Source organism: Sinocyclocheilus rhinocerous, unplaced genomic scaffold (genome assembly GCF_001515625.1).
Source record: "Sinocyclocheilus rhinocerous isolate Xijiao unplaced genomic scaffold, SAMN03320098_v1.1 scaffold1581, whole genome shotgun sequence".
Lineage (NCBI taxonomy): Eukaryota > Metazoa > Chordata > Actinopteri > Cypriniformes > Cyprinidae > Sinocyclocheilus > Sinocyclocheilus rhinocerous.
This window is the reverse complement of record NW_015635516.1, coordinates 117,649-144,219: the sequence shown is the minus strand read 5'-3', so window position 1 is coordinate 144,219 and position 26,571 is coordinate 117,649. Positions and strand designations below refer to the sequence as shown.

At 36.2% G+C, this 26,571-nt stretch overlaps 2 protein-coding genes across 2 annotated transcripts in view; both read left to right on the top strand.

The window, feature by feature from the left end:
* Positions 1–307: 307 nt before the first annotated feature.
* LOC107746915 (M-protein, striated muscle-like) lies at positions 308–22,093 on the top strand. Its single transcript, XM_016561261.1, has 37 exons — positions 308–476; positions 1,188–1,383; positions 5,060–5,182; positions 5,478–5,655; positions 5,865–6,022; positions 6,115–6,207; positions 6,437–6,525; positions 7,123–7,158; positions 7,351–7,512; positions 7,691–7,852; positions 9,161–9,302; positions 9,376–9,575; positions 9,684–9,740; positions 10,601–10,725; positions 10,811–10,994; positions 11,687–11,861; positions 12,012–12,133; positions 14,237–14,437; positions 14,521–14,696; positions 14,986–15,100; positions 15,207–15,363; positions 15,541–15,647; positions 15,907–15,951; positions 16,039–16,175; positions 16,298–16,442; positions 17,121–17,180; positions 17,261–17,328; positions 17,434–17,559; positions 18,628–18,699; positions 18,944–19,031; positions 19,529–19,567; positions 19,703–19,808; positions 20,022–20,185; positions 20,409–20,445; positions 20,681–20,703; positions 20,971–21,026; positions 21,118–22,093. The coding sequence occupies exons 2-37, from the start codon at positions 1,241–1,243 to the stop codon at positions 21,376–21,378; spliced, it is 4,332 nt and encodes a 1,443-aa protein (XP_016416747.1). The 5' UTR covers positions 308–476; positions 1,188–1,240; the 3' UTR covers positions 21,379–22,093.
* A 1,222-nt stretch (positions 22,094–23,315) lies between these two features.
* The window catches only part of lpin2 (lipin 2), a 26,686-nt gene continuing 23,430 nt past the window's right edge, over positions 23,316–26,571 (top strand). The window contains exon 1 of the mRNA XM_016561236.1: positions 23,316–23,810. The gene's annotated coding sequence lies outside the window, so the exon portion shown is untranslated. The remainder of the gene's footprint in view (positions 23,811–26,571) is intronic.

The following is a 26,571-nucleotide window of genomic DNA, read 5'->3' as shown; positions in this document are numbered from 1 at the left end:
TTTAACTCAATCTGTGAGGATTCTTTTGGGACTTTCGTTTGCCGGGAAAATATGATACTGTGGTAAAACCGCAAATTAACATATTGTTTGATGAAATGTTTAAGATAAAAAACAATATCACACTCAATCACTTCTGTTGTGACGCGAGGCCTAACAGCAGTCTTGTGATATTCCTTTAATAAAATGTTGCTTTCGTTGTCTAATTGTGTTTATATAGCCTATTGAATTACGCGCGTTCCCAGAGTTAACATGTTGAAACTGCCTGCCCCCTAGTCAGGGTCTATATTTAACAGACCTAGTGGCCATACAAGGTCGTGGCTTGACTCTGCAATCTGCAGAGTGGCAGCATTATTTTTGTTCAGTGAAGTCCCGTACTGTCGGCTGCCCCATACCCGCCGCTGTGACTGGATTTTCACTGGCTTCTCATTTTTTTGAAGTTTGCCCCTTCTTCTTTTTGCAAAAGCACCTTTGACTTGGTAAGTGACTTTGTATTTCTAATTGACGCTAGGCCTGCCCAAATATAGGAAGTAACGTTAGGCTAACGTGTTAAAGTCATCCAATTGTCTGTAACAACTTAATCTAAATTTACGAATTAGTTACCATCACAACAGACAAAACTAGTTGCTCATATAATTGGATGGTGTCTGACATTATACTTTGAATACTAGGAACGTTTTTGTAGGACTATTTAATTTTTGCTATTTTGATATTAAGTCGATTTAATTATTTATGTCATTTTAATTTGAACAAGCAAATGTGTCTGCTACTATTTTTGGAACTGTAAACAAAGATACATAGACAAATGTCTTGGATATGTGTGTTGGCCCATACAGTGTTTCTGAAAAATAATAGTGGACTTTACACTCTCAGAAAAAAATGTGCATACAAAGTATGTATTTAGGTGTACAGCTTTTGACTGGGGCAGTACCCTTAAAGGAACATCAGTGTACCTTATTTACCACTAAAGATTCAGAGTAGTAACTTAAGGGTACATATTACTACACTAAGGTACAAAGATGTCCCTTTAAGGTTACTGCCCCAGTGACAAGCTGCTATACCACCTAAGGCCATCAAGTTTTTGCACTTTTTTTTTTCTGACAGTGTATATTCATGATTAAAATTGTGTTTGGAGTCAGGTGTTGTTTTTTGTGCATTTGAATTAACATTCATTGGGAATTGTACTTGAGACTGCAAGCAGAGAGAGAAAGGGTCCTTGGGCCGATCTAAAAAGCACCTCAGGATGTCAGAATCCTTAAAACTACAAAAGGAACAGCAGCAACGGGACCTTGAGACGCGCTATGAGAGCAGCTATCACCAAGGCTTCCTATCATCTGTTAGCCGCCAGTCTTATGCTGCTTATGTGAGCAGCAGCAGCAGCCATGGGTAAGAGGACATAGGAGACATTCTCCCTGTGCTCATGCTGCCCTGAAGAATGGCCCCTGTAGAGCAACCCCCCACAAGCACTGCTTTTTAGATACCAGTGCTTTTATAACACATTCCATGCTGCTTACTTGAAAATGTGTGCATCATTTGAAGTGCCTACATCATAACCCTTTCATTATAATCTTATGATGTTTGCTTGCTTTAAAACAAACCAGCAAAGTACCTCTAAAAATCTGTGTCGTTTTTGTGTTGGAAATTACAAGCCTTTCTGTTTCACTAATGTTACAAAGAACGCTGATGCATTTTCTTTCATTATCTGTTTCATTTTGTGATGACCGCAAATTACATCAGAGCTTATTGCAATAACAAAACAATAACAATAACTATGACCAATGACAACATAGATTCTAAAATCAAGTCATCTACAAAAATAATTTGTTTTTCTATGGTATATGCAGAGATATGTATTTTCATATTTTATAGTTGGATAGTTTTGAGTAAAAAACAAGCAAAATATGTAATTTTCTCTATAGACAAATGTATAAACATTTAAAACAATGATATATGCTTTTGTAGAAGCCTTATGTCAGCATCATTTAAGTTTAGTTTTTAAGGTTTTTAAGCCAAATTCCTTAACTTCAGCATCACTTCACCAATCAGAGAAGTTGCTGTTGCCATGGGAATGAATATTGCTTCTAAAGTGCTCAGCAGCGACCGCCCACTCCCATGACACAAAGCAGATTTTCCCTACACTTTCAAGCTGCTTATATATTGTATAGATCTGTATCCTATTGTACAAACGGATGCACTGCCTCACACTCATTTCATTGGTTGAGCAAATGTTGCTGTGTCTGACTGATTCTCATGTTGTTTATACTATAAATATTTTGTAATATTGTGATTTATCTTTTCGCTAGTTGTTTTGGTTCATAACTTATAACTTTTTATTGAAATTTTTTTTTTAATCCTCATGGAGAACATGCATGGAAACAAATACTTAAAAAAAAAAAAAAAAAAAGCCAGCTGAGTGTGCTGTGGCTGTTGTGCTTTCTTGATGCTCATAGTCATTGGAACTATGTTTATAAATATATAGGTCAGAAACTTTTGTTATAGAGGAACATATGTGCTGTTGAGGATTCCATGATGCCATGACCCTGTGGCTGGAAGAATTTGAGCCTCTGTGGGAGTGAGCCAAAGTTATTAATGGTCTAAGAGATTATTTATGGTCACTGAAACTTGAAATCACAGTAGTTGAGCAACTGTACATGAACTGTATATCACGTTGCTGCTTGAGGTGGCTTAATAGGATAATTCATGCAAAAATTAAAATTCTGTCATCATTTACTCACCCTTGTTTCATTACAAGCCTGCATGATTTTCTTTCTTTTTTGGGGCATAAAAGAAGACATTTTGAGTTTGGTTCCCAACCATCTTCAAAATGTCTTCTTTTGTGTTCCACAGAAGAAAGTAAGTCATACAGGCTTGTAACGACATAATGCTAAATGATGAAACTATTTTATTTTTGTTGAGCTATCTGTTTAAAGGGTTAGTTCACCCAAAAATGAAAATTCTATCATTAATTACTCACCCTCATGTTGTTCCTAAGACCTTCGTTCATCTTTGGAACACAAATGAAGATATTTCTGATGAAATCCGAGAGCTTTCTGACCCTGCATATACAGCAACTCAACTTAAATGTTCAAGGCCCACAAAGTAAGGACATTGTTAAAATAGTCAGAACATCAGAACGTCGGTGTCTGTGTCAGCAGCACCACACGCATGCGTTGTGGTACTATCGTGACCGCGTGTTCAAGACGGACACGGAAGAGAAAAAATTGTTGAATAAAGTCATTATTTTTGTTTTCTTTGCGCACAAAAAGTATTCTTGTAGCTTCACGTAGCATTATGGTTGAACCACTGATGTCATATGAACTACTTTAACGATGTCAGAAAGCTATTGGATTTCAACAAAAATGTCTTAAAGGTGCAATAGGTGATTGTCTTCAGAAACATATTTTGTTATGCTGGTTGAAAGTCTCTTCACATCCCCATAGCAATCATTAAGTTAAGTGGTCTAAATGTATTTATCTGTATTTATTAGGGCTGTCAAAATGGCTGAAAAACTAAATTCGAATTTTGTACTTAAATATGATCAAAATTCTAATTATATTCGAATTTAAAATGCATAATTTCAGTTAGAGTGAAGAAAAGCTTTTGGCTTCTCTCCTGAGGCCAAGTGAGCTACGTGCATGAACTGTGTTCCGATCGATATGATCCCTACACAGAGTTCATTGCTCCCTACTCCCTGAGCAGGGGAAATCCGTTGAAGTTTACTTCACTTCGGAACATGGGCTGGAATTGGGAACCGCTGATGTAGGCTATTGTAGTAATGTTGTCTCTTGTATTCTGGTCTGTGAGCGTAAATGCGTTCAGGGGGCGTGGCTTTGGACGGCGATTGCAGGGAGGGTGGGACGTTCGCTTTCAGTGCTATCAGGCTAAAGTTAGCATTTTCCAAGATCTCCTACTGCACCTTTAATTTGTGTTCTGAAGATGAACGAAGGTCTTATGGGTTTGGAACGACATGAGGGTGAGGAATTAATGACAGAATTTTCATTTTTAGGTGAACTATCCCTTTAAGGTAGAACAGTATTTGAGCTCTCAGAAATCTCAGGAAAAAAAGAAGTCATGTTATTTGCCAGTCATGACAATTTATTAATGTTTCTGATGGTTGTTATTTGTGCAGAAATTGCCACATGTATGCTTTGAATATGGCAAACCAAACACTTATATGGTTCATTTAATTTTTTATAGTTGTAAAATAGGTTCCTGACAGCAATTTTGAACGGTTCTGAAAGTATTTAAATATTTTTGGCATTAATTAACTGTTATAATCTTACCATTTACCCTTGTACTGTTTAGCCTATAGTTGTTCAAGAGAACAAATTGCAAAATATGCACTTTGTATTATTGTATTACTTATGAAACAATCCACAGATGGATTGGAAGCTGCTGTAATCCTAAAATATTTTGTAACAGTGTAAGAGATAAAAGGATCAGCCTCTCAAATAGCAGACAGAGCTCTATGTTTTATCTATAAATCAGTCCAAAGCCCATAATGCCGGTGGCAGTTGTGAGTGACTGTCAGGATCATATGCATACTAAATGGTTTATCTCCGGCTGACATGACATTTCAAGTAATGTTTGTTTCCAGCTAGTTATGATCTTTCTTGATCGCAATTAACAAAATGTGCATTAAAAGAATAAAAATATGTAATATAGTATTACTTTTTTGAATATTTTTTGGTGTGCTAATGAGGAACATTGTAACAAGGATGATGTGCGCACACACAGTAACAATATCCTGGAGTAGTGTATATTGATTTAATTGCTTTTCCTAAAGTGCTGCTTATTTCAGGCCTTTTCATTTATTTTTTAATAAATGCTTAATATAGTGGATGTCTCTGCTAATAATTACTTTCCACTAACATGAAATATGACACATGACACTGAAATATTGAACCTTTTGTTCCATTAGCGTTAGGAGGATTTAAGGAAAGAAATAAATGCAACTGACATTATATAATGCAATAATGGAATATGTCAAAATCTTTGATGCATTTTGCCATATAATCCAACTGTATGTTTATTGGTGCTGTTGATATTCACTGTCGTTTAGGCACAAGATCTCAAAGAAGGAGAAGAAACTGAGCACTCTCTCTAAGAAAGAAAAGCGCTCATACCTGGCTGTGGACAAAGAAGACGAGATCATTGGATACGTCGTGCCAGTCTTCAGAAGCAGGTGATTGCATGGTTTGCAAGTTTGAATAATTTTATTTTATTTTATTTATTTATTTTTTTTTAAATTTTTTAGTTCCAGTTGACTATATTAAACCTGACTGAAAATTCTGGCATCGTCTATCCTTCATGTCTATGAAACTCATTAGACCTTTTTTTAAGTTAAGTCAGGAGTTGATCCTACGTCCCTTTGCTGACTAATTAAAAACTGTACGTCTAGACTAACATGGATCTCATATGTCAAACAGTATTAGTCAGTATTGGGTCAGGCTGCTCATTAACTTAATCTTTTCCATTAGTCATTTGGCTACCCAGGATCTGATGGAGACTCAGGAGGAGGTAAAGGAGGAGGGTATGGGGTATGTCGTCATGAGGAACCTGTTCTCCAGGGAGACCGACTTCAAGATGAGAACTGTGAAGAAGTCCAGAGAGACCAGTTTGAGAGAGTCTGCTGAGCGCCTTGCTCTGAGCAGGAAGGTTTGACCTAAAATGTTTAACGAGATGCTTATATAAAACATTGTGCCTTTAACTGTTAAAAAAGTTTGATGTAACTTTTTGTATCCCGAAACTGTATATTGAGGCTTATTGTAGAAGAAGTTAGTCAGACTAACTAACTATACCAGCAGTGTCAGTATTTGTATGATTGTTTTATCTTAGGGTCCTAATTTATCTTGTTTTTACACAAGATGCATGAGAAAGAAGAATTCCAGAAGAAGATGAATCCAGACAGTTTGACTCACCCCCCGGAGTTCATTCTGAAACCACGTGGCCAGACCGTGTGGGAGGGGAAGAGTGTGACGTTGCACTGCACGGTGGCTGGATGGCCCAAACCCCACGTGGCCTGGTCAGAAACACTTCAATTCCAGCAATACTGGATAGAAATAATCATTAAACCCAGGTTTAATTTAATTCTGTTCTGTTTCCATAACTTTTCAGGTACAAAAACAATGTTTTAATTGATGCTAAGTCTCACCCTGAGAAGTACTTCACAGAGAGCCAATACAACATGCATTCTCTGGAAATCAAGAAGTAAAGAAAGTTTTTATTTGTTTAATAATGTTTGCGAAAGTTAGTTTGTGATTCTGTATTATATTGCACTAAATTCGTGGGATGATTTCATTTCTTAGTAATATCAGATGCATGGAAAAGATAAACATTAAAGGCATGACTGTTATTTTTGATTCTCTTAAAATTATATATTATATAACTACTGTATATTATATTGAAATTATATTAAAATTATTCTTGTGGGTTGCAGTTGTAATTTTAGCGACACTGCTGAGTACCGAATCTCTGCACTTAACGTGAAGGGAGAAAGTTCTGCCTTTGCCCCTGTCATTATTAAAAGTGAGTATTTCACTTTTTTTTAAATGGATTTCAAATCTTGAATCATTTTTGAATAATGTTTTACATGTGCTCAAAATCAAACTGTTTATTGATGGCTCAGATCTGGCCTTCAAAAAATAAGAAGCAAATCATGAAGATTGGATTGAACATATTTTATTAACCTGAATTATTTAAAAAAATTATATATATTTTTAATTAATGAAGGACAAATTAAGGGGTCATCTGCAGCACAGGCATAAGTTGTGCTCATATTCTACTAAATGTAGAAACTGTGCTTATACTTGTGTGTAAGTCACTCTGCTCTGGTTTACAGCTGCTGTCCTCTTGACGTTCTATTTTAAGGCTCTGACAGCACCTCAGTTTGCCTTGTGCTATTCTTTCCGCTGCCTCTGCACAGGCTAATGCTATGAAATATCTTGACTGGGTCTTTATTATTTAATATTGTTTGGTGTATCAATCATGTACACCAAGGTCAACCAGAATATTTAAAGAGAAGCAGTTGGTTCTGTTTGCAATGCACCATGCAGTTATGCAGTTTCATTATACATTTTTCACGTAGAATGCACTAAAACGTTCATTTGCATTTTCATTCTAAAGGATTCAAAGAAGGAGAAGAAGTGAGTGAAAGGCCCCGTAAGTTTCATATACCATATAATTCTCTTTTATGATCACATCTGTACTCATATAAAGTGTTTATATAAGTACAAATTTAATGTTTTGGTCTTTACAATAAATTCTACACCTATTTATAATAGTTTTTTTCATTTGAATGTGTATAATAGAAATCATTTGACTTTTAAGCTGTTTCTATTCATATTCGCTCAGATGGTTTCAGCCCTGAATATGGTGTGACCTTCAACACTACCATCATTGACAAGTTTGATGTTTCTTTTGGCCGTGAGGGAGAGACCATGAGTTTGGGCTGTACAGTCATTGTCTACCCCACTGTGAAGCGCTACCAGCCAGAGATAGTGTGGTACAGAAATGGTAAGTATGAATGCTAAGTGCACCATGCAATTACTGTGCATTTTAAAAAGTTACTTGCAAATTTACTGAAGCATAAGTCACCATCTCCTAACCATTGTCCTCCTATGTGCTCTTTATATGCAGGAGCTATTAATTAAAGTGCAGTTTACAGTCTATAATGATCCCTTTTCTTTATCAGGTGTCGCCTTGTCACCTTCTAAGTGGGTGCACATGCATTGGAGTGGTGAGCAAGCCACTTTGACTCTTGTGCATCTGAACAAAGAAGATGAGGGTCTCTACACTCTGCGTGTCAACACCAAGTCAGGCTTCGACACCCACTCTGCCTATGTGTTTGTCAGAGGTGAGACCTGTCTGTATGCTTGTGCCGAGTACTCATAAGTTGAAAGGAAATGTCTTATTGTCCTTGCACAAGCTGTGTGCACTGTTTCTTTAAGAGTTACCACATGTATTAGGTTTCTCTCTGGGAATGCTACTTCTATCTTTGGTTGACGGCACTAAAGGCAGCCAGTGTGAAGTACAAGTTACACTACCGTTTAAAAGTTTGGGGTCAGTAACTTTTTTTATTTGAAAGAAATGAATACTTTTATTCAGCAAGGTCACATTAAATTGATCAAAAGTGACATTAAAGACAATTAAAAAGATTTATATTTCAAATAAATGCTGTTTTTGTGCTTTATATATCAAAGAATCCTGAAAAAAGTATCCTGGTTTCCACAAAAAGAATAATAATAATAATAATATTAAATGTTTCTTGAGCAACAAATCAGCATATTATAATGATTTCTGAAGGATCACGTGACACTGAAGACTGAAGTAGTGACTGCTGAAAATTCAGCTTTGCTATCACATGAATAAAAAAAAAAAGGAAAAAAAAAAGGAAATATATAATTGTATTTAATAATATTTTATAATATTATTGTTTTACTCTATTTTTCATCAAATAAATGCAATAAATGAGCATAAGCGACTTCTTTTAAAAACATTAAAACTTGTACTGACCCCAAAGTCTAAAATTTCATAGTGTACATTTTTAATTAAATATATAAAATCAGAAATAAAATGTTAATATTTAAGAGTTTTATTTATTTATACAGTGCAAAGCTACCTGAAAAACTATGCGCAAGTGCACCCAGGGCAAAAGCTGCTTTAAACGCAAAGGATGGTCACACCAAATGTTGATTTAATTTAGTTAATAAAAGTTAATTGATAAAGAAAATCTATTTATGACATTATTTTTGACAGCATCCTCATTTTACAGCATTTTTACACAAGTGCCTAAAACTTTTAACAGTACTGTAGCTTTGCAGGTATAGGTTTCTTGAAGCATCTTAGAGACCCTGCAACAGTTCTTCTGGATTTAGTCTGTCTCAGTTTGTTCAAATCAAATTTTATCCATTTTATTTGATTTTAGGCTTGTTGTTGGCTTGTGAATGGTACAAAATAAATGGTTTTAGAAAGTATTTGTTTTTGACATCATCTTATAAACCCTTGAGGCTTACATGATTAGATCATTAAAACACTTCCTAAGTTAAGAGAGAGCTGAAATTAGCTAGCTGTGTTCACAGAGCGGAGGCGCTGTCGTGTATCTTACTTTGCCATAATTAGATGTGACAGCAGGGTGCAAATCAAGCTGATTTGTGTGTATCAGATGCTGATGTGGAGGAGGAGGGGGTTCCTGTTGCTCCGCTTGATGTGCGTTGTCATGACGCTAATAAAGACTATGTGGTTGTTACCTGGAAGCAGCCAGCAGTGGAGGGCAGCAGTTCCATCATTGGCTACCTTATTGACAGGTGAGTCATATTCCATCAGCAATGAGACCATAGAGCTCACATCAATGCTCATCATTTAAATATTTCTGTACAGGTTGGAGGTGGGCACTCATCATTGGACCCAGTGTAATGACACTCCAGTGAAGTATGCCCGTTTTCCTGTCACTGGGCTTATTGAGGGCCGCTCCTACACCTTTAGGGTCCGAGCCCTCAACAATTCTGGTGTGAGCCGCCCATCCCGGGCCTCTGACCCTGTAGTTGCCATGGATCCATCAGACCGTGCCCGCCTTAGAGGTGAAGGATATATGAATAAAGACTAAAGAACAAAGAATTAAAACTGAAGAACAAAGCCAATCAGTTTTGCTTATGAGAATATGTATGTTTTTTTTTTTTTTTTCACAGCTGGTCCCTCGGCTCCATGGACTGGAATGATCAAATTTACTGAGGAAGACCCCACAGGTAAAATAATACACTAACTTGATAATAGTCTTTCATAATTTTGTCTAAGTACACTACTGTTCAAAAGTTTGGGGTTTGTAAGATATTTTTGTTATTTAATTACGTTTTTAAAATAAGTGTCTTATGCTCAACAAAGCTGCATTAATGCAGTAAAACAGTAAAATTTTAAATTATTTTTTTAAATTTAAAATAACTTTTCCATTTGAATATATTTTAAAATGCAGTTCATTCCTGTGATGACAAGGCTGAATTTTCAGCATCATTACTCCAGTATTCAGTGTCACATGATCCTTCAGAAAAATCATTCTAATATGCTGATTTGGTGCTCAAGAAACATTTCTTATTATTATCATAGTTGTAATATTTAATATTTCTGTCAAAACTTTGATTTTTTTTTTCAGAATTATTAAAGACAGGATTATTTTTTCGAAAGAACAGTATTTATTTTAAATGGAAATCTTTTGTAACACCTTTAATGTCTTTACTGCCAATTTTGACCAATTTAATGAGTCCTTGAATAAAAGTATTAATTTATTTTTTATTTTATTTTATTTTTTTTAAATCCTACTGACCTCAAACTTTTGAACAGTAGTAGGAATTAATTAAATAAAATACAGACAATTCAAGTCAGTTGTTTTAAATTCCTCAAGTAAATCTAGGCATTGCAGCATTACAATGGATTTTATAAAAATGGATATTCATTTATAGATTTTCTTGAATTTAACAGTTTTATTAAATTATTAACTAAAGATAGACTTGAAGTTAAGTGTTAGATGACGGCAAAGACAGTCAAAATGTAAAAAGAGAGGGGAAATAATGTGTGGAGGTCACTGCAGCATTATTTCTCTTGTCTCTTTCAGTGGGGGTGGTTCCTGGTCCATCTACTGACCTGGCTGTCACTGAGGCTACTAAGAGTTACGTGGTACTGAGCTGGAAGCCACCCATCCAGAGAGGACATGAGGGTGTCATGTATTATGTGGAGAAGGTGAGGCAGAATGTACGATATAAAGTATTTGATTTTTACCTTGAATTGAGTTTGGACATTTTTAGACTATCAAATGTTTTCCCAGTGCTTGGTGGGAACAGATACATGGCAGAGAGTGAACACCGGGATGCCAGTGAAGTCTCCCCGCTTTGCCCTGTTCGACCTTGCTGAGGGCAAATCCTACAGCTTCCGTGTCCGTAGCTGCAACTCTGCTGGAGTTGGAGAGCCATCAGAAGAAACTGGGGCGACTACTGTGGGAGACAGATTGGGTGAGTATTAGCACTTGACACAAAAAAAGAAAACGGGTTAGTGACACATATTCTGATTTGCATGATAGAGAGTATGTTTCGAGACTGCTGTGACAAGTGCCTCAAATGGGGTTCTAATCCTACGTGGCATGAATTTGGGATGAGACCAGCAGTAAAGCGAAGATTTTGGAGGAAGATTCGGAAAATCAGGGAATGAGTTTTTGGGGTCAGTAATATTTTATTAATACTTTCATTCCAGCACGGACACATTAAATTGATCAAAAGTGACAGTAGAGACATTTATCATGTTACAAAAGATTTTTCTATTTCTCTCAAAATTTCTATTCATCAAAGTATCCTGAAAAACATGTATCATCGTTTCCACAAAAATATTAAGCAGCACAACTGTTTTCAACATTGATAATAATAATAAGAAATGTTTCTTGAGCACCAAATCAGCATATTAGAATGATTTCTGAAGGACCATGTGACACTGAAGACAGGAGTAATGGCTGCTAAAAAATCCAGCTTTGCCATTTTGAACGGTAGTGTATGTCTAGAGAAATGTTTCGTTTCAAAATACAAAAAAGTTTTTCATGATAGGCATGATCTTGTAAATGTAACTGTGAGTATGACTTGCCTGGAAATCATATGAACCCCATTCTTTGTCTTTTATTTTATATAATGTTTTTTATGGTTGTTGTTGTTTTTAGACCTGCCCTCTGTCCCAGGGCCTGTTATTCCCATCAGAAACACTGACACGTCTGTAGTTGTGTGCTGGGGGGCATCTAAGGAGGTTAAGAATCTGGTGGGCTATTACATCGAGGTCAGCGTCAGTGGCAATGGCGTTTGGGTTCCCTGCAACAACAAGCCAGTCAAAGGCACTAGGTATGTCAATCAGGTGACCTGAGATAGAAAACTGCATTGTTCTTAAAACTACAGATATTTTTCTAATGAATTGCAATAAAGCAGTTTATATAAACATTTATACCAAGCTATTATTATGTAACTGGTCATAACTTGTGTTTTGGTGTGCAGGTTTGTGTGCCACGGGCTGAACACTACGGACAAATGCGTGTTTAGGGTGAAGGCTGTGAACGCTGCAGGATACAGTGGAAGCAGCGCCGAATCTGAGGCCTGCATTGTACAAGCAAGCATTGGTGAGTATTGCTGTCTACAGCAGAAGTCTTGAAACTTTTTCATGCCAAGGACCCCATATAGAGACTGAACAGGTATAACTTAACAAGTAGCATGGCCTGTAATTTACATACTTAATTAAGCGTTCATCACAAAACTGTTAAAATAGTCATCATATTCTTTTTTTAATCTAAATATTTTTCTGAACTGTAGCTTTTGTTCAAATGAAAGGGATAGTTCACCCAAAAATGAAAATTCTATCAACATTTACTCACTGTCTACTTGTTCCAAACCTGTATTAGTTTAAACACAAACGAAGATATTTTGAAGAATGTTGGTGAACAAACAGTGGACCGTAGCCATTGACTTCCATAGTATTTTTTATCCATTTCATTTGAACTGTTTGGTTACCAACATTCTTCAAAATATCTTTTGTGTTCAACAGAAGACAGAAACTCATACAGGTTTGGAAGAACCTGAGGGTGAGTAAATGATGACAGAATTACAATTTTTGGGTCAACTTTCCCTTTAATTTGAACCATGTGTGTAAGGCATCCAGTGTGTAGATTTCATATTGTCTATTGTAGCTTTGGGAACGAAACCATTAAAAAGGCATTTCATATCTGTGATTCATTCTTTCCCTGATGTATGCCAGCACTTAGAACCATACTGTCCTTGACTAGTACAATCCTCCATATTCCTCTATATGTGCATCACCCTCTCACTTAGCTTTCATTGCCATTGAAAAGTCACCATTATACTGTATATAATGCCTGTGCTATTCAAACTTTGCATACCACCAAGCTAAAAATACAAAGCCTGCATGCTGCATGAACATATTATTAAAGCGAGTCCTGCCTCTGCATGCCCTGCCCTGCTATCAGAACTCCTTTTTTAATTCCCTTAGAAACACACAGTCATTACCTGAGTGTATCATGCATGACACAAACATCCAGGTACTAAGATTAACAAAGCAGCCATGTGAAAGAGACAATAGGGATATCTCGTTAACTATCCCAGACAGCAAAATGCACGTTGACTGAAAATCAGACAGTGTGCCTCTGTGTTGTCATGCAGGTGTGTCTGTGCTGTGTGTCTGTTTGCTGAATAACTGCAGGGTGTGTAATGCAAACCTATGCATGAGCAGGATGGGTGGTAGAACAAGCTGAGCAAAGGTCATCCTTCGTCCTGAGCACAGTGAGTATAGACCTGTTCAGACTGTGACAAATCTGTGTATCATTATGTGTCATGGACAGGTGGATGAATCTTGGTTACAATTGTCATTTTACAAAATTTTAATTTTCTGCTCTAAAGGACAATATTTTTATTTGAAATTTGAAGAAATGTTATCAGTAGTTTATAGAATAAAACAAAAATATTCATATTATTCAAATACATACCTAGAAATAATTAATCCAGAGAAACCGATCATTTTGCAGTAGTTTATATATATATATATATATATATATATATATATATATACATTATTTTCTTTTCAAAACAATTACATTTTCCCCATTCATTCACTATATTACTAATTTATTTCAATTATGAAAAAGCACACAAAATAAAATATATTCAATAACAAATAATATTTTTGTACTCCAGTTAAGAGAATTAAATTTAGATTTCAGTAGCTTACTTTTATATATTTTTGTATCACAATTTAAAAAAAATTCTGTAGAACAGAATTGATTTTCTTGAAAATGTCACAAAATGAAAAAACTTCTTAAAAATCTTAGAGATCTTTTCTAATAGTCTATATTTTAATAATGCAAAATATAATTTATATTTTCTACTGTTTTTGTGGTTAAATTTAACCCAGACAGCATATATATAACAGGATTTTTGTTATATAACAAGTGCTGCATGCTTACTGACTGTTTGTATGTAGAGTCTGAACAGCATGAAAATATTCTAAAATTATTATTTATTATTATGAACACATAACTGCTAAATTTCAGGTCATCAGACTTTGATATGGTGATGTCCCACTGTGAAGATACACAACAGATCTTGTGCTCTTTCAAGAAAAGAATATGCATTAATTCTTTGTTTGGGTAACATTTAAAACAGCCAATGTTTGAATGTTTTGTTGGGCTAAACTAAGACTTATCTTTCTGCAGCCGTCCCAAGCCCTCCCACTGGTGTGACCCTGCAGGAGAGGGTCCGTGACTACATGGTGCTGGGCTGGCAAGCCCCTGCTAAGACTGGTGGAGCTGACATCAAAGGTTACTACCTGGACTACAGAACAGTGAAGGATGGAGTCACAAGCAAGTGGCATGAAATTAACCTCCAGGCAGTCACTGGCACATCTTATAAAGTAGGTCATAATATCACAATGCTGGATTTATGACGATTTGTGGATTTATTTAGTTTTATAAAATGAAAAGCTTTTATAAAAACCCAGGCCCTCCTCATGGCCTCCGTGTCCAGGAGGTGCGTAAAGACTCTATGGTGCTTCTGTGGGAACCACCTACATTCAATGGCCGCAGTGCTGTGACTGGATATTATGTGGACTATAAGGAAGAGAATGGCAGATGGAGATGTGTCCAAGAGAGATCCACAAAAAATACTTACATGAAGGTAATAAATGAGATTTTTTTATTTCTCACAGTTTAGATGTTTTAGTTCTCACAGTTCATAGTCATTAATTTTTACAGTATGTATCTCAAGTTCTGTTTTTAGAAAGGAGACAGGACTGTTCCCATGGCTTAATTGCAAACCAATTTCCTAGAACTGGCTTCTGTTTTTAATGATGTTTTTTATGTTTCTTTATTTTTTTGTGTTGAGACATTTAGTTGTTATTCAAAAAAGAGAAAGAACAAAATGTCAGAGGTTGTTTACTCATATTAGTTTTCTTTGTTTGATAAAGGTAACTGGTCTCCAAGAGGGTGTTTCCTACAGGCTGCGCATCCATGCTAAGAATCTGGCAGGTGTTGGTGGACCCTCAAAGGCAACTGATGCAATTTTGGCTGAGACTCGCCCTGGTGAGATTTTATTCTAGGACATAGATAGAACTGTGTGGTAGAGGAAAACATCTGTCACTCACCGCCTGCACTACTAATTTTGTTACACATGTTGGGTTCTCCTCAGGAACCAATGAGATTGTGGTGGATGTGGACGACGATGGTGTGATCTCTCTGATCTTTGAGTGCTCCGATATTAAAGAGAACTCTCAGTTTGTGTGGTCTAAAAACTACGAGGCCTTCACTGACACTTCTCGTCTCACCATTCAGACTGCTGGGGGCAGGTAAGTTGACTTCTGAAATAATACAGTCATGCAGAGTTTCATTAACTTTCATATTTTGTTGAGATTGACTGTTTTTATGTTTGGATACCAAATAACCTATATGTAAAGAAATACCTAGATCTCCAAGTGATTTGTATGTATTACTGTTGACAGAACCATTCATTTACCTTTATTTAGGTCCAGAGCCATCTTTAATGACCCATCGTTGGAAGACTTGGGCACTTACTCCTGTTTTGTGACCAACACTGATGGTGTCTCTGCCAGCTACACGCTCACTGAGGAAGGTGAGTCACTTTCCTTTAATCTGTGGTGATATTCCATCCCATTACATTTCTTTGAGTGACGTTCATGCTTAAGAAGGGAAAACATGAAGATCACTACTTCTTAATGTCAACTGAGAGTACAGCAGCTGCCGATTCCTTTTCCATAAACAACAAATGATTCCACACAACAAATAATTCACGTCAATAATCTGTTTTCTCATAGAAAGCTTACATCGCGTAAGCTTAGTTGATTACATGCAATGTTGTTTACATTTTGTAGGACTTAAGCGCTTGTTGGACATCAGCCATGACCACCAGTTCCCCAGTAAGTGGTTTATCTAGACTTTTATATAGTATATGCATTTACCAGTCAGTAGGTTGTTATATGTTAATTGTGAGCAATTTTCTGCAGTAATTCCCTTCAAAAGTGAAATGGCCATTGAGCTACAGGAGAAGGGCCGTGTTCGTTTCTGGGCCGAAGTTGCCAAGTTCACTTCTAACTGCCAAGTGGAGTATGTGTTCAATGACAATATCATCCATGAAGGAAAGGTAAGACATATAAGAACATTTGAGCTTCAGTGGACTTCACAAACTAACATTAATTATCATGTAAACTTGGACAGCATACATGATGATGTTTTTTTTTTTTTTTTTTTTTTGGTCTAACTCAGAAGTACACAATGAACTTTAACAAAACTACTGGCATTATTGAGATGTTCATGGACTTACTGGAGGTTACTGATGAAGGAACCTTCACATTCAACCTCGTTGATGGCAAAGCAACTGGTCGCACCAGCTTAGTGCTTATTGGAGAAGGTGAGGTCATATTTTAATTTGTTTATTTTTTAGTCACTTTAATATTCCTACAGCTTAATGGTACACACTAATAGATATAAATTACATTTTTTTATATATTTTTAAATTCAGAGGTGTCCAGAAGTCTGAAACCACTAGTTAAAATGCTTCTATTTCATAAATCATAATTTTTTTTCACTCATATCATTTTGAGTAAATAATAATAATAATAATAATAATAATAATAATTTTTATTATTATTAAAAGCATAACAATTTGAGTGAATAATTAGTGACATAGAAACAGAGTCTTCACGTATTTCTCATTTCTTTTACATCATAACTTTGTTTGTTTTTCATTTTTCAAATCATTTTAAATTGGATTTTGAATCCCAGATTTGAAGCCCACCATATATTTGTGTTCAACCCATTATTCAAACCAGTGAACCATTAGTACATCTCACTAGTACAGCAGCCTAACAGAGTTTTATATCTGTATGTCCTTTAGAGGGCAGAAGAGTACCGTTTATAACTCCAAATCCAAATGAACTAGACAGGTGGGGTGACAAGAAATGTGTTTTGTGATCTAGCTCTGGGGAATGCTTATGAATGGACTCTAAACAGAATTCAAAACTCAAAATAAGCTGTATTCTGCACGCTTTGATAATTTCCTTCTATTTTTAATAATGTTGTTTTACAGAGTTTGCTGAGCTTCAGAAGAAATCTGAGTTTGAGAGAGCAGAGTGGGTCAGAAGGCAAGGTACGCTGTCTTTACACCGTATTTGTTTGTGTTAAATCACATTTTAGTTGTTGAATGTCTAAAAATATTCTCCCACACAGGTCCTCACTTTGTGGATTATCTCAGTTTCGAGGTCACTCCAGAATGTGATGTGCATCTGAAATGCAGGGTAAGGCTCTAGGAATCAAAGATGGGAACATGAAACCATCTGTCAATGCCTCAGGTTGAAAAGATACTTGTTAAAATCCCTTTTTCTATCTTTCTTCTGCTATAGGTTGGAAACATCAAACCTGGCACTGAGATTGCCTGGTTTAAGGATGGAATTGAGATTGAAGAGGATGATGAGGATGCTAAGAAGATCGGAAAATCTGATGAAGTGTTGATCTTTGACATTGGCAAGGTCAGACTTGGTTGGGCAATGATAAGGCTGTGTTCGAGCTGGGATTCCAGCATCTGTATGATTATTAAAACTAATGCATTTTTGCTGAATGCAGTATTATACATATGCTACAGGCTTTGCTACGCAAAAAGCCACTCTCCTCTCTGACACACGGACTCATAAATGATGAGATATTTGCATAGTACTGAAGAATATGTTTCTTTTCTTTGTTCCTTTAGCCTTAAGAAGATATAAGTTATTTCAAAAGCCTCCCTGAAAAGTAACAGTGTTTAAAATCAGCATGAAATGAAAATGTCCTTTCTTAATACATTCTCCTGGTCTTATTGTGCATGATTCATCCATATTTTTCAATGAAAAATGCTCTTCGTAATTCTTTTATCCACATTTAATAACTCGCTCTGCCTCTAAAATGCCTTTCATTTTCGTCCGACATCACATTCGTTGGAAAAATAGCTACTTAGGCTTAAGCTTGTTTTAGGCTACTTTTTACGTAATGCAACGTTTAAAAAATCTTGGCAATAGTTAACGCAGCAATGTAGTGATGGTTAATGTTAATGTAATGAAGGATACAGCATTATTAGTAATACAATTACATTATTGAAGTAAAATAGCCCTTGAAGAAATATGTAATTGCATATGCACCTATGTTGGATTCTATCATGTTTATCATGCCCTGTACTTTGAACGGACAGGATGCAAAACCTATTCAATTATTTATAATATTTATCAACATTTATGTCCATATATCATAAATATATGGATCTTCCGTGTGTGAACCTTGGTTTTTAAAGGAAGCCATTTCCTGAATTCAATCAGATTTGGATGGCAGCTTTGTAAAGTAATGCAAATTATCATATTATGTGCAATCTGACCTCCATTTTGTAATATTAATGGGTTATAAATATTGAAAGCCATCTTAGTTTGTCTGAATTCAACTACCAATAAGGTGCCAGTCCAGTTGGACTGAGAGAGGGCTGGATTTAATGCATGCTGCAGAAGAGGGGCAAACTCCCTTGCCACTCCAGTAGGGGGCGCTGGCATTAACTGCAATGTTTGTTTGATTCACAGCTTGTTATTAAGAGCGAAAAGGCACAACGGAAAAAGAAACCTGCAACCGAAGAAAGTCCAAGCAAGCCAAAAGTCTGGAGCTTTGATTTATAAGTTGCCATCAGTGTCAATATGTTGTTATTTGTGATGGTGCTGTCTTTTCCTCTCTGACTCTGTTGGCCTGCAGCATCCTCCACAGGAGAAAAGCTTGACTTTTCGGTCTTTCCTGTTTCGTTTATTTAAATGTTGTTCAAAAAATGTTTTAACTTCTGATTCGTATTGATTAAAAACTAGTGTCCAGTGTCTATGCCTCACTGTTCCCACAATTCCCCAACAGATTTCAAAGAAAGATGCAGGAGTATATGAGGTTAAACTGAAAGATGAAAGAGGAAAGGACAAAACTTTGCTGAACCTGACAGATGCAGGTAGGAGCCACGTTGTCAAAGGTGCCTGATCAAAATTCAGAATTTAAGGATTGGCATCCTTTCAGTTGAGATGAAATTTGCATCTCACTGGATGTTGAATTGGAATTTGAATTGGAATGACAGGTTGTGGAATTTACTGATTTGCAATTCAAACAGAATTTCATTAGTCCAGCACAGAAACAAAACCGGAAAAAATTACACCTTTATTTTGCTTGTTTCGCTCTATATGAAGACTTATTTAAAGAACTTATTTATGAGACTTATTATGTTATATTTAATATTTAATTATTAATTATAGAAATTTGTAACACACACAATTTAGGCTTCATGTTGAAAAATTGTATATATCATTTTTATTCTTTTAATTTTTATGTCATTAAATTCCGATTTAAAAACAACTCACCTATCACCTATCAGTAAATGCATATTTAATTGTTGTCTTTTTTTTTTATCCATAGGCTATTTGAATGTGATTATTATCTATTTTTTCCTAACAGGTTATCAAGCAGTGCTGAATGAAGTATTTAGAGTTATTGGTGAGTGTCATGCCATCAGTCCTTCACCACTCGTGAAGCGTTATTGAATGTACAGTAACATGATGCTCTCATGCACTCGAATCTGATCAGTGCATGTCATGTGATTTTCATGCATTTCTTTCTCTGTTCTTGTAGCCAATTCTTCAACCGAGCTCAAGGTTATGAGCACAGAACACGGAATCATTCTCTACTCATTCGTTGTGCACTATATTGAAGATCTCCGTGTTGGCTGGCTTCACAAGTAGGCATCCTGGCGCCCTTCTCGATCTACCAGTGTGTGTGGGCTGTTTTAATGTGACTTCAGTGTCACATTAGCCACATTGAAACGGTTTCAAACTAAATTTCTTACCAAAACTAATCCGATCCAAAGTTTTGCCAATTTGTTTGCTCACTGTACCGTATCACCATGGCCAATGACCTGGTGTGTTGCCCCTTTGTTTCTAACTGTTTACAGAGAATCAAAGATCTCCCATTCAGACAGAGTGCAGTGTGGAGTCACCGGAGAACAGCTGTGGCTCAAAATGAACGAGCCCACCGAGAAAGATAAGGGCAAATATGCCATTGATATCTTCGATGGCAAAGGCAGCTTCAAGAGAGTTCTTGACCTGTCAGGACAAGGTAAGCGCTCAGGTGTTCCAACAAAAGCGACCTTGCAGTACTTCTGCATTCATTAGAGATATTGTGAACTTTTGTTAAAGTTGACTGTATTTATTTATTTTTATTTTTTTATAATATAAATGTTTTATTTTTTTATATATATATAATTCCATATACATACCTAGTATTACCTTTTATATTTTTCTTTTTTAATTATTTATCCCCCTATCATTCCATTACATAGTATGGGAGGAAGCATTTGAAGAATTCAAGAGGCTGAAGTAAGTTTAAACTTATCCTATTAATGTGACAATGACACATCTACTTTTCTATGGTCAAGACCTCCTTGAATAAGCGGTCAGAATAATCCTAAAATAGACCACCCATGAGTATGTCACAGTAGGCTTGCAGTGAAGCATTTCCTGATATTGAAGAGTGTGAGAAGCATTTATCACCTTTGGAGTCACTATTTAAAGACCTAAATAACAGAGTGTTTATCTGTCTTTCCTTCCTCAGGGCGGCAGCCATAGCAGAGAGAAGTAAGTAATTGTCTTTGCTGTTATTATTGTGCTCTGACAGTGTGTACATATTCACATTGTCATGGCATAAAAGCAATCAAATTTGAAGGTTTCAGTTGCAGAATTATTATTCTGTGTTCAGTAGATGAAATGTTCAGTAGATGAAATTAATATGCCTGAACAAACATTTCAGACTCATTTCTTTAGAGAGAACAGATAATGATTTGGTTCATCGCATATTAAAACTTCTTGAAGCTGCAGCTTATTAAATGGTTTGTGTATCTGTAGACCGTGCTCGTGTGGTGGGCGGCCTGCCCGATGTAGTCGCCATTCAGGAGGGCAAGGTAATACAATAAATCGTATATGTGCATCATATTTCATAAAGAGTTTATTGATAATGTGGTCTGACATTTTATCCCTCTTCACCCTTTTAAGTCTCTCAACCTCACTGGCAACGTATGGGGTGATCCTGTTCCTGAGGTCGGCTGGGTGAAGAATGATAAGCCGCTGTTGTCTGACGATCACCACACGCTGAAGTTTGAGCACGGCAAGTTTGCCAGCATCACCATCGCTGCTGTTACAACCGTCGACTCGGGCAAATACGCCCTGCTGGTGAAGAACAAGTATGGCACAGAGGCGGCAGAGTTTACCGTCAGTGTCTACATCCCAGAGGATGAAGCGGAGAAGAAGGAGTAAAGACACGCACAGAGGGAGAGAGGGGGTTAACATATGACCAGTATACCTTCCAAAGCATTTTAATTCAAAGCATGCCCACCCACAGTGCGATATTGTATGGTTTTCCCTTAAAGAAACATTTTAAATAAACATAATTTTCCCAATGTGAGCGATATTAGCTTCTAGGCTGTTCACATTATTCTTAACCCAGGGTTTAAAGGGATAGTTCATCCAAAAATTAAAATTCTGTCATGATTTAATCACCTTCAAGCTGTTTGAAGAAAACATTTTGAAGAATGTTGGTAACCAGTTGACGGTAGCCATTGACTTCCATAGTATTTTTTTTAATACTGTCAATGCCAGTGGCTACCGTCGACTGTTTGGTTACAAACAGTGTGCGTGCCATGAGGAGGCCTGTCCCAGCCACTTTGGTCCTTGTGCCCCCCTCTAGAAATGCAAATGCCCCCCACCCCATAGTTTGTATGGACTGGTGCCGAATCTGGTTATCAACATTCTTCAAAATAAATGTATTCTTGGCTCACAGAAGAAGAAAAAACTCATAGAGGTATGGAACAACTTGAGAATTAGTATATGATGACAGAATTTTAATTTTGAGGTGAAATATCCCTTTAACATCTTTTTAATTCTGAGTTAAGAATACTCTAATGCGTTAAGCAGTGTTTCACATTTGTGACCCTTGACCACGAAACCAGTCATAAGGGTCAATTTTTCGAAAAAATAATAAATAAGCTTTCCATTGATGTATGGTTTGTTAGGATATGGCAATATTTGGCCGAGATACAACTATTAGAAAATCTGGAATCTGAGGGTGCAAAAAAAATCTAAATACTGAGAAAATTGCCTTTAAAGCTGTCCAAGTGAAGCCCTAGCAATGCATATTACTAATCAAAAATTAAGTTTTGATATATTTACGGTAGGAAATTTACAAAATATTTCATGGAACATGATCCTTTCTTAATATCATAATGGTTTTTGGCATAAAAGAAATAAACTATAATTTTGGCCCATACAGTGTGTTTTTGGCTATTGCTACAAATATACCCGTGCGACTTAAGACTGGTTTTGTGGTCCAGGGTCACATTTGTAATTTTGAATTTGAGGAGGGAGGTTAAGAAGCCCTGCTGCCATTCTGGCTTCAAAACTATACAGTGTGAATTGCTAACCTAGTATGGAAAAGTAAACATATTGAGGTGTTAACCTTAACATTGTGGTACCATGGGTATTTCTAATTTTATAAGCCTTATAAAATATGGTCATTTCTAAATATTGGGTTTAAAAAAGTTTGGAAAGCCCATTTAGCAACTGAAGATATGCATCTCATTGCTTTATGTAACTGCATTGCACCATTGTACTGCAGTTAATGACACTTGGGTATAACAATATTAACATGTTTTTGAATTAAAAAGCTTTGGGTCTTGCTTTATTTTTAAGCATAAACTGGAACATTAGAATGTATCTCAGCTGTTGTCTCATTTTAATTTAAATTGGTTGTGTAGTTTCCAGTGCCAATCTACTGCTTTGTGAAAAAAATCTAATTTAACAGTAGACAACAGTGCGTTAAAGGTTACTAAACCAATAATGTAATTTGGTAAATCCTTTCTCGAAAAAAAAAAAAATATTTATGAATAATCTCATTCGTAGTTTTATGATTCATTGTTGTATGTCTGCCGAATCTTGCTTAATGCATTTTGTGTCTTTATATGTAAACATACAAACATAGTAAAGTCAGTTGGCTCTGCTGCAAGGCAATTTAATCTGTGTAGGTCCTTTAGATAACACAGGATGAGCTATTGTTAAGGCATTGTTGTTTTGTGCTCATATCAGATATCAGCTGACACAGATCTTTATCAGAAAACCAATAGTCAGTGCTATGCAATACATTTAATCTGTTGCAATGCAGAAAATGTGTTTCACTTGTAAACCTGCCAAACCTGGAGTGTAAGGGACCTGGCTGCACTGTGAATATTCATCAAGTGTATGAGTAAGAGCACATGTCAATCAGGATTAGAAAATGAAACCGGTTATTTACTGACAAGTAGCTGAACAAAACAATCACAAACAAACTTCTAAAAGGAAGTGGTTGTGGTGGTTATCTCGGCGAACTCTAGACTGCGCTCCGGGGAATTCTGCTGTGGCGGTCACGTGAGAGGCCTCTGTTTGAAGTGCCTCAGTCGCGTCGCGTCACGTCACGGCCAACCGCCGCCTGACCGGTTCGCGGTGGACGAACCGTACAAGTGACCCTGCGAAAAACTGCCCTCTGTTATGATACACGAGACAACCAGGAGGGCTCCGGTAGGCGCTGAGAGGTGTAAATATTAATTGCCGTCAGCGGGACTCGTTCAGAAATGAATGAATAACGTCGGCAGAGAGAGCAGCGGACAAGCAGACGGCGACACAACGTCCAATTTCTCAACAACAACAGCAGCTGAAAGGTAAACATGACACAAGACCATTTCTGAGTAACCATTTTGGCCAAACGTATCATATGAACGTATACAATACCTATTTTAATGACACAAACATACATTTGATAGCATAGGGATGTAAATGTCAGTTTAGCTGGTTGGCTAGTCGAGCTAACGTTAACCAGAGTGGTAACGTTAATGCTCTGACAGGAACATTCCCTGTAACCCAGCATGACGTTTAAACCAAACCATAACGTCGTTATTTTATCTATTTATTCATTTAGAGCTGGCTAATGCTACATTTTGTCTAAAAATGTCACTTGAATGTTGAGTTGCTGTTGTGTGTATCAAAAACACTACAGTTTCACTAAACAGCAGCATTATGTCATTGCACTGGCCAACAGGAGTTTTGCACACTGACCATTAGTATATGAATGGTTGCTGTTTAAAAAAGCACATTTTATTTTGTTCAAATACCGTTATTTTCGACTCCTTAATAAGAAAATTGACAACAGTCATCACTTCCTTTCCTGGCAAATAAACTGTTTTGCTGTAATAACTGCTTCAAACAATGATGATTGTTAAGCAATAGCAGGCTTATACTGTACAGTATTAGTGAGCATTAGTGCTGATAAAGACAGCTGTACTCAAACTTATCTGAACTTGTTTACAACTGTGAGCAAAAGCGCTTTTGATTTGAACTAAGTCAATAAAATGCAAGTCACCATGTTAACTTTTTTCTTGGAAGCGCATTGGGTTACCTTTTATAGCCTTGAGTTATGTAACATGACCATTTGAAATATCTTAGTAGCTGTTATCATAAATGCTTTATGTCTATCCTGATTGACAATCGTCATGTTGTTTACTACTAAATATGAAAGTACTGAAAATGAAACCTCAAGGGTGTCTGAAGATTTGAGGAACTGAATTGTGTTAAAGTGCATATTTTGAATTTTCAAATTTGCTTTGGCTTTGAGATAAATCTATAACTGTTTTACAGTAGGAGAGAATGCGTAAGACTGCTCATTTCCGCTGGCTTGTTTGCCCTTTGTAACTGAACTTGAACTGAATCACCTTTTTTATGTTATGTAAGTGAAAGACTTCATGCTGGGCATGTTGCCTCACATCTCATTACACAGCAAAGTACAAGAAATGTAAAGTAAAGCGGGTGGTTGAACATAAGAGTTAGCTGCTATTTAGTAAATGCTTCATTCAAAATGACTCCCCATTACATAATTTGACTGTCCCATTGGTGTAAAATGGACTAAAGTGTGCTGCTCAAGGTCAAAGGGGTTATAGAAAAAAGATTGTGGTTTTGTTAAAGGAATAGTTCACCCAGAAATGAAAATTTACTCACCCACAGGCCATACAAGATGTAGATGAGTTTGTTTGTTTGTACATTTGATAAATGGAGCATTACATCACTTGAACTTGCATCAAACAGGTGATAAAAACATCAAAATAATCCACACAACTCCAGTCCATCAATTAACATTTAGTAAAGTGAAAATCTGTGTTTGTAATAAACAAATCATTAATATAAACATTAATATGACATTTTTAAAACTTCAAACCACTGCTTCCAGCTAAAATATGAATCCTCTATCCATAATATTGCTTTCTGAAAAAGAGAAATATGCACAGATCAAGCACTGCATTTACATTCAAAAACAGTTCTAAACAAATATGTATTTTGATGTGAGCAGACAAAATGTGATAGACTTTTTCACTGGAGGAAATGTATTATTATGCCTTATGGACCTGTATTTTGGCCAGAAGCAACCGTTTTAAAACGCATTAAAGATGGGATTTGTTTCTTACAGACATGCAGCTTTTCACTTCACATTAAGCTGTTAATTGATGTACTGGATACTTGTGGATTATTGTGATGTTCTTATCAGCTGTTTGGACTTCTGACTGCACATTGTAACGCTAAATTTCCCCAAATCTGTGTCGATGAAGAAACAAACTCTTCTACATCTTGAATGTTTTATGCAAAAAAAAATTTTTTGTGAGCTATTCCTTTAACTGACTCATTTTTTCCTTGCTCACGTTTTAGGACTTAACCTGCAACTTTGTGTGAGCAACACGGTACATTAATAATTTTGATATCCCCACCCAAGTAGCCTTAAGTTCTTGCAGGTTTTTGCTTGTTTATTGTGAAGAACTCTGTGCTTCATAATTACAGTCTAGCTTAAGAATAACTGTTAGTGGAGTTTTTGCGTACAGCTAGTTATGACTATGCAAAAGTCATGCAGCCTTAAAGGTCAATAGCCTTTACTACTTGGTCTGCTGTCATGGCAAATTACAGACTTTTTGTACTACACCTAATATTTTCATTATACAGCAGTACTGATTACATGTACCTGACAAATACACGTGCCCTCTGTAATTAGAGGCGTTCCCGGAGAGACCACAGATACACAAACCAATTTGATTCTGCACTAGGTCTTGTTTGTCAGTTAAACAGAGCAGGTGAACATACAAACCTTTGAACATCTTGGATTAGCGTGCATATATATTAGGGCTGGGCGATATAGCTAAAAAATGTATCAACGAGATAATGTTTCATATCGTTCGGTATCGATAATTATTGACTTTTTTATAACCTTTTTTAAAACAGAGCAATATAATTTTTTTTTAAATTTAACCACTGTATTTTAAAATTAACCCAATTTATTGAGACAAATAACAAATATTTTTGTTTTAACAGTCAAGCACACAATAAAAATTAAACAAATATCTAATTTGTAATGTTTTATATGCAGATTAAATAGGTTAAACTTTT